This window comes from Corvus kubaryi, unplaced genomic scaffold (genome assembly GCF_017639235.1).
Source record: "Corvus kubaryi isolate FWS band 111438036 unplaced genomic scaffold, C.kubaryi_AGA036_p1.0 37398, whole genome shotgun sequence".
Lineage (NCBI taxonomy): Eukaryota > Metazoa > Chordata > Aves > Passeriformes > Corvidae > Corvus > Corvus kubaryi.
In genome coordinates, this window is record NW_024581137.1 from 1,341,428 (window position 1) to 1,354,175 (window position 12,748).

Genomic DNA, 12,748 nt, shown 5'->3' on the forward strand with positions numbered 1-12,748 from the left:
GTCCTCAAACCTCCAGACATAATGAGAACTTTTATTTATTTTAGATTAAGAAATCTGATAAGAAATGTTCCTGTAGTATCTTTGGATATGGTTTAAGCAAGATGAAAATGGTGAACAGACATGGGATGTTTTCAAAGGGCTTTTAACGTTGATACAGGTAGTAAAAATTATTATATAAGGTTTAGTTTTTGCAAATAGGTCTACTGACTTATAAAAGTAAGCAGAGCCCCATTTCTACAGGTGACTCCATATGGCCATATTCCTGTCAGGATGACACTGGGACCAATAGGACACAAGAATGAACCACCCAATGGACCAGTTTCATGACAAGCCTTAGCTACCTCTACAGTTTTTTACAGAAGGAGGAGGAAGAGGAGGAGAAGGAGGAGGACAGCTGTTGGTGCTTCACTTGTAGTTACTGCAGTAGCAAAAATAGCAGATTGCTGCAAGTCTCCCAACTGCTGTTCTGTCGAGTGATTTTGAAAGGTAAGTATTAAAATTATTTTATATTCTACATTAGAGAAATGCTGTTGCACAGAAGCATGCCTAGCAAGTCCCTGCAAGACATAGGCCAAACTGCAGATAAGCTCTAAGTCACTCCTTGAACACATTGCACAATAAATATCGTCATAAGGATAAAGTGAATCCCTATGGTAACCAAATTCCCTTCAATTATCACATTGTAAATCTCATTCTACAACTACAGCCATGGGGAGATTAAAAAGAAATATTCACTGTACTGTTCGTGAAACAAGTAAGTGGGTCTTAAGTGTCTTGAAATTGGCCATTCCTACAATAATGTATTATCACTAAATCAGCTGTCCTCTTCCCCACTGCATCTGGAGCCAGAAGTTACCTCTGGGCCCCTTCTAGCACTGGTGAGCCCCTGTTTTGGCAGCTGATGGAGAGAATCAAGCTAGCGTTAATAGGAGATGCAGTTTTATTGCACATCTTCACCACTTTTCCTTTCTCCTTCTGTGCCCGGCTTTGCAAACAGAACAGTGAATATCAGCATGAGTGGAACACCCTCTGCACTTTCAAGGAGGAGTTCTGACAAACATGCCCAAGCCTACAAGCCCATCCCTGGGCAGTAGTCACATGCTTTGCACTGAGGAGCAGGAACCAGGACCATGCAGGCTGATGATTAGACTCCTCTCTGTACTTGGACTGCTACCATCTCCACAGACAAGTGGAGAAAAAACACTAAAGCAAACATGCCAGAGCAGGAATCAGCCTGACAGCTGGCAGAGATACATGAACCCTTCTTCATTACAGCCATTACAGCTTTGTAAACAATGGGCGAAGTTCAGAGTGGGGAAATAACCAAACAGCAGTCCTGGTTCAACTTCTTACTGAAGTAATCAGCTACACAGGTAAGAAGCTGAACCAGGACTGCTTAACCCACAGCCTACCCTTCTGTCAAACTGGTCCAGCTGGCTACAATCATTTCTTCCCCACCTGCTCTTGGGATGCCTTTGGTGTGTCCCATGGCCTCAAGGTCACCTCAGCAGTTGGCTGCAGCAGAGATGCCCATAGGCAGCTCCCGATCCACCTGCACATCCTTGCCCATGTCCAACAACGCAGCCAGAAGTTCTCACCTCAACAACCTTCAGGAGCAGAGCTGCTTTCTCTTAAGAAAATATGTAATAGAGGGATGTCTCCACAGATAGGATCTGCACAGTGTACCATGGGAAAATACCATGCAGGCTCCATTCATTGCTGAGCCAAAGCATGGTGCTCAGCATCAGAAGGGATATAAGGTCTATTAAAGATCCAGATTCCTCTCTTTATTTCATCTTATTAAAATGGCTATTTTATTAAGCCATTTTTTGTTGGACCTTTCTTGACGTGATGCCGAAAGAGCTCTGCACCATCTCCCTCTCTCATGGACTTCACCCCTCCCTGGGGCAAAATGCTCACTAATTACAGGATCAATTGTGTTCTGAAAGAAGCTGCTGATACTGGAGAGTGAGCTGGGAAAGTGTAGTGTGGTGGGTTGATCCTAGGCAGCAGAGAAGCCCCCACTGCCACTTGCTCACTCACTTCTTCCTGCAGGATAAGGGAGAAAATCAGCAGGGTGAAACCATGGGAAAAACACTTATGGCTTGACATAAAAGTCTAGTAGTGAATAAAAAGAACAAAAATAAGTGATGCAAAGGCAACCACTCACCACCTCCCACTAACAGACTGATGCCCAGCCAGTCTCCAAGCAACAGCTACTTTGGAAGAAACTTCCTGGTTTTATTGCTGAGTGTGATGCTGTGGATCCAGTGTGTCCCTTTTATCAGCTGGGTCAACTGTCCTGGCTGCTTCCCCTCTCACCCTCTTGCACAGCCCCAGCCTGTTTGCTCGTGGGGGAGGGCAGGGTGAGAAACAGAGGCAGCCTTGATGCTGTGCAACACAGTTTGGTGACAGCTAAAACACTGGTGTGCTGCCAGCGCTGTTTTGGTCACAAATCAAACACAGCACCATATGGGCCACTGTGGAAAAAGCTAGCTCCATCTTAGCCAGAGCCAACACAGGGCATGAAATGCAATTTGGGAAATCCTTAAGCTGGCTTTATCACTGAACAAGTGAGGGTGCAAATGCAGTGTCTAAAGTGTCAGGAGAACTATCCCTAGCCTGCTCTGATTCATTTTCTCTCACTTTTGATGAAGCTGTGGCGTAAATAAGAAGCAGAAAGAGAAAAGAAAAATGACAGAGAAACTACAGCTTCATCATGATTCAAAATACCACCAGGTGACCTGGAGTCAGTAGCATTACAGCACCCTGTAAACTGTTTTTTCTTTCTCTGTTCTAGGACAAGGACAAAGTGCTTCTGGTGGCATTTACACATCGTAGCACACACCTGGCTTGTTTCTGTTAGATAAGCTCAACATCTCTGGTACACTTAAGAACAGAACAAAACTAAATTCATGCTCTCCTTACCATGAGCAAAGAGTGCAAAATGGGGGAAAACCCCCAAAGACCAACTTATTGCAAGAGTAATACCTGAATCGAAGATACTTTAGATGAGACAGACACAAACACTGCAGACTGATTTTTCTGAAACCCCAAGGAGCTGCAGTTGTAGGTGTTTTTGATCAATACAGCATCTATCCCAGAGAGAAAATTAACATTCTCATGTGTCCTCTGAGGCCCTCTGACTAACCCCAAAAAGTGGGAGCAGCCTTGGGGGCCCATGCCACTGCACCTCTTCCCCAGTTGTGGAAGGCCAAGTCTCCAGCACTCTTCTGCTCAGCTGACACTTGTGCTACCTATGCTGGCAGTGTTCCTTGGCACCCTCTGGCCCCTCTATGTCCTTGTAATTTCAGACACCTTTTGCCAGGCATGCTTGGAATATGCATCCAAATGTCTCCTGCTGGCAAACACCATGTGGAACACTAAATGGAGCCAAGGCAGGAGGGCCTCCTACAGCAACCAAGTGGCATAAAATATCTGTCATAACTCTGAGCACCTCCCCTCTGCCACAAATACCTCACAGAAGAAGCAGGCAGGCCACTGCCAGTCAAGGTTTCAGTCTTAAGGGCATATTTGCAAAAGATCTTTGTTTCAGATAAGAAAGGGCAAGCTTTTTCTCCCAACAAAAAAAAGCCGAAGAATCAAATTACCACACTCTTGGCTTTTTTTATTACTGTCATTGCTCACTGACTCACATCTTGCTGTTAGAGCATGTGTCCTACACCCGATGTTCCTCAGTGTTATTACCCATATTTGCCCTAATCCATTAATCTTTTATGCAACCATACTAAGTGCTTTCCACTAATTCAGGGTGAATTTAAGCTGCCTGTACCAGAAAATACTCCAGTTGCCTTCTCTGAGAAAAATTGTCTCTGAAGCTGCAAGAAAACATTAGCATAAGTGCAGCTTGGTCACAGGAAACTTCACCCACAGTTCTTTACACCTTCTGGAAATGCAAAATGGGCATTTTCCAATGAACCAGTCCCTCCTTTGCCCAGCTTCCAACCTCTGCAGCACAGGCTCTCTTTATCAAATATTTTAGAAAAATGCTCTTTCCATCACACACCGCACCATGTCGTGTATAATCTCTGTGCACAAAATGCACATTCTGCTCTGGGCCATGAGGTCCCTGGGAGAGAGCCACACCAGGCTGTGGGATCTGAACAGGTGAGGTCAGTTCCCTGTCCTTGTGCCACAGGGGCTGCCCGTCCTGCCCTCATGGCAGAGCCTTGCCTGTTACACACTGCATTTTCTTCGAGAAAGCTCCTCTGTGCACGGGTAAGGAGCAAGGCCACGGGGTGGTTTGAACACAGCCATTTACATCAGATGCAGTGTCAGGTGCCAGCAGCAGGCCACCAGGCCAGAGAAACACACCCTGCCCCCATACCACCGGGGACAAACACCTCCAGCTCCCTCCTGCAGCCTTTCAGGAGGGGAACTGTGTGGTGAATATTCCTTCACCCTCACTATCCAAAGACAATGGAGCAAGGCTGGAGCACAAAAAAGCATAGGAAGCAACATCTCTTACCAGCCACGTCTGGGAAACACAGCTGGAGATTTCTGGATCACCACATAATAATTCAGTCAACAGCAGCTAGGCAGGTGATTTCACAGAGCCATGAATTACATGCAGCTCTTCACAGAGCTAAGGGATGCCACCACCACCCACCACGCCAGCCTCTGTAGTCACCTTTCTGCTGCTCCTGCATTTATCCCCGGTGCAAAACACTTACAGGGAAAACTACACCCTGTGTTCTGTTACAGCTGCTTAGCAAGACATGATGCCCACAGCACACACTGAACTTCTGATCAAGATTATCCTTAACCCTGTCAGCTTTCTTTCTGAAGAAACTTGCAGAAAGGGGCTGACTGGAAAATTTCACAATAAGGGAATTTGTGAGCAGCAGTCCCAAAACAGAACACTTTTATTAAAGGCAGAGCACCTCCATCAGGGATCAGGTTTCCCAACGGCTGGAATTACCCTTTTCTCTTCAAAGATACAGAACCTGAAATTTGAACCACGAGTAAACACCCAGGCTTTTAATATTCACCTCAAATGACTTTGTCTTTCAAAGAAGCACCAGCTGTCAGACGCCACTGACCCTAATGCCTTTTCCCCGGCCTGAGGCATTTGCATTTCACTCACCATGTCCCTCCATGCTTTTAAATAACAACTTGTTACTTCTACTGATGTTACCATATGAAAGGAAAGCGATGCCTTCCCCAGGAAGTACTCCAGTGGAACAAGCTTTCAGTGAACTGCATTATGCCCAGTCAAGAGATGGGGTAAATGTTAAAGTTTGCTGCAAGAACTATCAGCGCCATTTAGGATTGCTGCATATAAAAGCTGATGACCTAGCAAAGCCAGGCAGTTGTTTCTGCACATTGTGTCCCTCTGAATCACGACTGCAAAATGACACAAGAGAAGCTTGTGTCAGGGAAGGATCAAGCGAAGCATGACTCAAAGACCCAGCCCAACAATTTGTTAGCAAAAGCACCATGATTGTGGTGCAGGTACTAACTTGTACCTAGCCCTTTTCTCTTCAGAGAAAACTTTTCATATTGACCATGCCTCTACCAGGAAGAAAAAAGCGCAAACCCACAAAATTCGCAGTGCCATTTGCATCCTGCGTTCTGATCTGCAGCCAAACAAGCTGCCATGTTGGCCGAGGAACACTTGCCTCCTTGTCTCTGTCCAGGAGTAAATTTCCTGTTTTCTTTCTTACCACACAGGTAGTATTTGGCTTCTCTTTGAGACGTGCTCTCTCTGACCTCACCTCTATTCCAAAGCAACCCTGAGCCAGACGTGCTTGGAGTACATGACCAGAGGATTCCTTACCCCGGTATATAAAATCTTATTTGTCAGCAAAGAGGAGGGAAAGGGACTCCATGTAACATCCAAACAGCAAGAATAATGCATTTCTACAACAGTTTTTCTATCTCTCCGCACCACAGGCTTTTATAGCATGGCAGTGAACTTGGAGCTTAGGTCTTATAAATGTTTAAACATGTTTTTATTTCCTATCCTGCTACCCTGACTTCTCCTTCCAGCCATGGAGGGACTGGAATTCTGGAATTTCCCTAGGAAAAAGCAAGGGAAACATGTTTCGGATACCATTTCAGCGCACACTGTGAAGAGTTCACAGCACAGGTCTGCAATACTGAAATAGGATGGAAGCAGATGGCACCTCAGCCTCGAGGTCACCCTATTTTTTATTTTTACTTCGTGTTCAAGAAGACAGATTTAGACTGAAAGTGTCTAAAGTCTAAGCTTTTTACAGAAAGAAAGTAGCATAGAGCATATTTTGGCATGGAAAAATAATTTATGTTGTCAAATCTTCTCTTTTGCTCCTTTCTCAAACGCCCTCAGGACCTGTTTTTGTACTCATTGCCAAAATGAACTTCTTGTTATCCTTTTAGTAAATTAAGCATTCTTATTGCAGTAAATACTCTTATGAGCACTGGTGGTTTACTGGTTCTCAGCTAACCCTCTGCTTTTGAAACAAAATGAAAGGGTCTTTGCTCAGCTTCCCTTAGCCCATGGGTGCATGCCCAACATGGACTATGCTTTTAAAATATGGCTCATCTTACATCCCCAGATTTCAGACCCTGGAAATGTATGCAACTGCTCAGCTCTGAACTTCTAAACCCTCTGAGAAGGGAGAGACTAGAGGACAGCAGAGCAAAAGCAAGCATGCTTGTTCTATTATAAATAAACTCATTGTTAAGCAAACTCTGTTTCGTCTTGCCATTTGTCTCTTCTATTCTTAGGCTTTCTGAACTTTGGAACTTTCCATGACCACTTTTAGATTTAAAGACACTTCCACTTTTATTTCATAAACCCAGCTGTGCACTATTGGGCTAATTCAGCTCCAGATCTGAACTAAGAGGGCCATTTACATCAGCTGCCGAGCCCACAAAGTAAAAGAACCAGACCTTTGAAAGGGGAAATGCACGGTGAAATATTTCCTTCAGTCTCTTTCACACTTTTAATTGCCTGTCCTTTGCTGTGCCAGCTGGATACTATATTTTTTTTGTTCTGACCACACTGACCTACCTCACAAAAATGAGGAGCTAATTACAGAAAGCCTTTATCAAGTTATGCTTGTTTTCAGTTGAACTCTAACCTGGCCATTGCTAAAATGTGGCGCCACAAAGATGTAGATGTGGAATTCCTGTGAATTGGTTGTCTGTATAATGCTTGCTCCTCTGCATTTCCAGCTGGTTCTTTATCCTTGCAAGCTCTTCACTACAAATAGGACTCTATGGATTTGTTCAAGATAACTGGGCACAAGCAGACAGAGCTGCTTCTACTGCCTCTGGGTGAAAATACTGCTGCGTGAGAGAGAAGCTTTTGTAGCTCTTCTCGAAGGAGGGAAAACCAGGAAGACTATGGCTGTTATCAGAAGTAAAAATGCAAAAGCACTACAGCTCTGCTACCTAGCCCTAAAGGAAAGATTTATTACCGACAAATAAACAGGTAAGAAGCACCAATTGTTCCTTATTATGCAACAGAACAAAAAGTCTATGTGGTTGAAGCTAGTGGCTACATACAAAAGTAAACCCTATCTACATGTATAACATGGTTTGAATTGTTTTATGTAGAAGCTTTCTAGAGCAGTAACACTGTTAGAACACTCAAGCTTTGCAACACTTGCTTGATTTTTCTTTTTACAACACAGACAACCTGCAAGAGTGGGAAGATAAGGCTGTAGAGAGAAGCCACAATTACGGGAAGCAGGTAGCAATGCAGAAGTTGGCTTTGATGCCAGAATTTCACCTCAGAGATTAAGACACCCTCACAAATGAGGTGGGGAAGGTCAAGAAGGAAAGCAATTAAGTTTGTTAAGAAAGATTCTAAGTGGTAGGCTTACAGCAACTGAAGTCATTCCTAACTCACAAGTTTCTTGTGGATGAAGACATATTTGGCGTATCTAGCATATGTAATTACGCGAAGTAATTGACTAAGGTAATTTATTGCCCAACAGTGATATGCTCCTAACCATACAGACACAGTAAACTGAAAACCTCTTCATTTACATCAGACAACAGTCCCAGCATCCAGGTCATCTGCACAAACGAGAAGACACCTCTGTAATAGCTGCACCAGGAGCTTTTTACACTGTGCAGCCCAAAAGCCAGGATGACCTAGATGGTGGTACGGCTGCAAGAGGCACTGTGTGACTCTTGCTGATGCTTTTGGTGTTGTCTCGCTCGACACTGCAGTGCAAGGAACTTCTACCACTCCATCTCACAAAACTTAATTACACGGGGAAAAGGAAGCAAACCTTTAAAAAAAAATTAAAATAAATAAACAAAAAGTAAGGCCTCTGAAGATCAAACCTCGACATCCTTATTTAGTTACTGCCGGGAGGAATGACGAATTCTTTGGCAAATAAAGGACGGGTAGCTAGGGACTCCCCGGCTCCCTGCGGAGCGCGGTGCGGGCGGGGCCGTGCGCTCGCTGCCCGCCCCGGCGCGCCCGCGGAGGCGGGCAGGGGGTGGGGGCTGCAGCCGGAGCCGGAGCCGGAGCCGATGGCAGCCGCCGACCCGCCGGGAGCTGAGGAGCTGCCACAGCTGGTGAGCGAGACTGGCTCCGGGGTGGGAGCGGGGCCGGGCTGGGTGCCTTGGCCGCAGGGCTCCTGTACGGCCGGGGCCTCTGCCTTCTGCTTCCCCTGTCTTTATTTCCCCCTCGCAGGCGGAAAATCTGCTCTGCCGGCTGCAGGAGAATTTTCAGGCTCTGACGGAGAAGTTAACGCTGAGAAATATCCTCTTTGGAATGTGGGGTACCCGCCCCGCTGCAGATATTTCGGATCCTGTGGCTGGGGCCCCCTGCGCGCTGATGGATGCGGGCGGGCTCTTTGCTTCTAACAGCAGGATGGGCTTCTTTCTTAAACATCAAATTAGCGTATAATGAGTGACGTGGCTAAACACCTATGACGTAAAGACACCTGACTTCCCCCCCCACACACCTGTTTATATATCTAAGAAGGAAATCCTAAAAAATATTTCACTACAAGTAGCAAGGTAGGCTCTGTGCAGCAATTCTGGCTTTCAAGTAAAATAGGCATCGAATTATGTGTAAAGGTTCTGAAGGTGCATTTAAAAAAGCATCCATCCTCAAAAATGCAACTCAAACCAGCCACGGTTTAAAAGCAGCTGTTGGCCTGAGTGTGACAAGGTGAGCCCTCAAAAGGAGAAGATCAGACCTGAAGGGGCTCTGAGCTTTCTCATTACATGTACTTACAGAAACTACCTCTGCTTTCTGAAGCATTTACTAAATTCTTTTTCAGAAACTTGACCTTTCAGGAAGCAGCTGCTTCCTGAATAATGTTTTAGTGGCACTCATACTCTGATTATTTAGGTTAACTGCATCGTATCACCTAAAATAGTTCCTCAGAAAGAAAACAACCTCTTACACAGTTCACTCACGGGTATTTGCAAAGGCTTTTGATACTAAGAATTTGAATGCTTATCTGTCACAAGAGAATGTGGGATTGTATTCCAACAATACCACCTTGTGCATGCTTCATCTTGCATTAAACGTGAACAAGTAAGAGGCTGGCACATCTGGAAGAAAGCTGCTTGTTCTTACAGAAGAAGAAGCCTGTAAAATTATAGAACTCTTATTTAAAAATAAGTTATCTTTAACTTTTTACTGGAAGAAATGGGCGAGCGCATCAATGACCTTGAGAAGTGTGTTGCTGACCTGATGACAGAGGCTGGGGTAGAAAACAGCGATGAAGAGTTGAGAGTAAAGACATTTACTTAAGTTTTTCTGTATTTTATATATTTCCACTTAGTTTTGAGTGATGGGCGGCAACTTGCATGAAAACAGTATTTACATATTTATTGTACCTGCATTTTCTTGGATTTGAAAGTGTACTTTTTAAAAACATATTTAAAATTATCTTGGAATTTTTTTTTGCCAAGGGCCAAAGAATGCAACCATTTTTACAAAAGAAAAACTGTATCTTGCTGCCTCTGTTCCAGCTGAGTGCCATATACAAGGGGGGGAGTGCTAACTCACCTCAATGGTGTAAACTGAGGCTGTCCATTCACAGTGAAATGTGTGTGGCTTAAAGTGCTCCTGCCCACCATTCCTGTCCCTCAGGTATGCTAACCTAGCTGAGGATTCTCGCTGGTACAAATTTACGTACATCTGCTCTTAAACCTGCTGCAGTGTCACAGTGTGGCTGGGAGCACACCTCTCACGTGCACTCATCCCAAACACAGCAGTAAATTATAGTCAAACACTTTATAATATAAAATCATGCTACATTTCAGGATTGTATGCTGGATTTTATAACAGTCTGTTGCAGATGCCAACTCCCTCCCTGATGGATGCCTGACTCTGTGCTCTTAGTATTTATGAGGCAGCACTGCTTCCGTGTTCTGTGGATGCAAGTGATGTTGTCTTCCTGTTGTTGCACACTTTCCTGATTTAAATTGAGACATATCAATTATTCTTGTCATTGAAATCACTTCCCAGTGAAAGATGGGAATGTCTGTAAATATTCTGAAGTAATTTAGGTATCTATTCATTCTGATGCCTTTTGCATAAGCTACGCAATAATTTTCAGAAACACAGAAAGACAATCCACAAAGATGTGTTTAACTGTACAGAGATCTTCCTATCTCCACGCTGAATCACATTCATGAATAAATCACTAACCTACTTATTCACTGTATCTTTGCAGCACTGAAATGAAGATGTGTTCAAGGAAGATTAAAAGCAGAACAGCACTGCACTGACTCCAAGATTTTACAGTCAAGTATCACACATTGACAAAAAATGTTAAGGGAAAATAAACATGTTTGCACCGTGTTGTGGATACTAAAGTGCTAGGAGCAGAGGAATTTTCCAGCTGCTGCAGCATCCTGTGAAGTTGTTCTTTCTCATGCAAGCTAGCTGAGAAACAGTTTTAGGTTTTTGTAAACCAAGGTTCTATCTCACAGGTGCAAACTTGTTTTCCAGCTCTTGTTTTGGTACACTGGAAAAAATATTTTGAATGGGTGTTATAGCATTCTGCCAATCACCCTGAGAGGTGGATGGTCAAGTGACCAATGGGGTCATGCCACCCTTGCGAACAAGGCTATATAAGCTGATTTATATAATTAAATACAGCCATTTTGGCCACTTATCCTGAAACTGGACTCGTGTCGTTTTTTGCCGTTCTCAGTACAACAGCAACACCATGTCATCACAGAATCTTGAAACTTTTTTTTTTAATTATTGCCCCAGGAAAAAAGTAGAAAGCTGTGTTTGTTCATGTAAGTGGGGCACTGTATTTCCTGGAGCTGAGAGAGAACTGTTAGTTTCAGAGAAGGCAAAGCCACTATTTTGGATAGAAAACTATATCCTATATAGTGAACTTACCCAATCACAAGCCTTTTGAATGTATGAAAATGTATTTATTGCAATTTTACAATAATAATATTTGTTTCCTTTTTAACTTAAATGTTCTTAGAATAAACCATTCTGTACTAAAAAAATGGCAGTCTTTGTAGACTTCAGCTGCTTGGTTGTTGATCTTTTCACAAGCCCACCCAAGGCTGTGCACACTGGTGCAGGTAGCATCACCCAGGTATTTATATTGTGACAATTTCAGTTCTTTAATGTTAACTGTTTTGATGAAAGAAGTTTATTTTAAAAACCTGGAGATAGATGAGGAATTCTAGTTACCAAGTGTGTCCAGAAGAAATTGATAGTCAGAACACAGGACATCTGCACTAACTTTAAAGTGTTTGTACTCCAAAACATTGGCACTCTTTGCAGGAAAGACTTAAGTTTGAAATGTAATGGGAACCTTTTACTGTAAATGCAGGAACTGAAGCACTGCCAGGTTAACAGAATATCTCAGATAATGAGGGAGAAATGCTTCTGTTACAGCCTTCATTAATATCAAGAAATCATTCCTATTAATGCTTTAGTCAGTGTAGACTTGCATGCGCTGTCAGACTGGGGGCAGAGGTTGGAGGACAGGCTGGAGAAATGGGCCAGCAGGACCTTGATGAAGTTCAAAGGCAAATGCCACGCTGGGTGGGTGTGAGGGGCTGGCTGGCACTGCTTTGCAGGAATGGGGTCTGGTGGAAAGGCTGACTGACTGAGCAGGGTGCCCGGGCTGCAAGGGCTGCAGCAACTCACTGGTCAGTATTAGCACAAGTTGGGCCAGCAAATCCATTCACCCCACTGGGAGACCGCACCCACAATAGTCTGTCAATTTGGGGGCCCCCCAGTTCAAGAGAGACAGTGGTGTGAGGGAGGTAAAACAGAGCCACCAAGATACGGTGGAGTACAGCAGATACAAGATTTGAGAGAAATCTGTTAGTTCGGCCTTAAGGAACAACCGTGGCTTTGTGCTGCCAACCACTGTCCCAGGGCAGAGCATGGGGAACAGACACTTGCTGAAGGTGTTGTACACCAGTTACTCAAGGCAAGCTGAAACACAGAAAATTCCCATTAGATGCAAGAAACACCTTTTTCAACTATGAAGGTGCTGAAACAGCAGAACAGGTCTTCCAGAAAGGCTGAGGAATCGCCATCCTTACAGAATATGGAATCATCAAGGTTGGAAGACACCTTGAAGATCATTTAATCCAACCAAGATATTCAACACTGGACACAATCCTGGGCAACCTGACCATGTGGAACTGACTATTCCTGGGAGACTGATGGTCCCTTCCAATATAAATTATTCCAAAATTAATAATCACTCTAAACCAGATTAACTTCAGCAGAAATTGAGACCCTTTTACTTCCTTGACACTTTCTAAGTCCTCTAAA

General features: G+C 44.0%; 1 protein-coding gene across 3 annotated transcripts; it reads left to right on the top strand.

Moving 5' to 3' along the window:
• Positions 1 to 8,424: 8,424 nt before the first annotated feature.
• HSBP1L1 (heat shock factor binding protein 1 like 1) lies at positions 8,425 to 11,113 on the top strand. Of its 3 annotated transcripts, none has more exons than XR_006018657.1 (4): positions 8,425 to 8,541; positions 8,660 to 8,726; positions 9,621 to 10,075; positions 10,662 to 11,113. XR_006018657.1 is itself a non-coding variant. In XM_042044187.1 (4 exons), the coding sequence occupies exons 1-4, from the start codon at positions 8,497 to 8,499 to the stop codon at positions 10,665 to 10,667; spliced, it is 213 nt and encodes a 70-aa protein (XP_041900121.1). In that variant the 5' UTR covers positions 8,425 to 8,496; the 3' UTR covers positions 10,668 to 11,113. The 3 variants fall into 3 exon arrangements, 2 of the variants coding, with proteins under 2 accessions (XP_041900121.1, XP_041900120.1); XM_042044187.1 differs by having other exon boundaries at positions 9,621 to 9,715; XM_042044186.1 differs by having other exon boundaries at positions 9,621 to 10,748.
• The last annotated feature ends 1,635 nt before the right edge of the window (positions 11,114 to 12,748 follow it).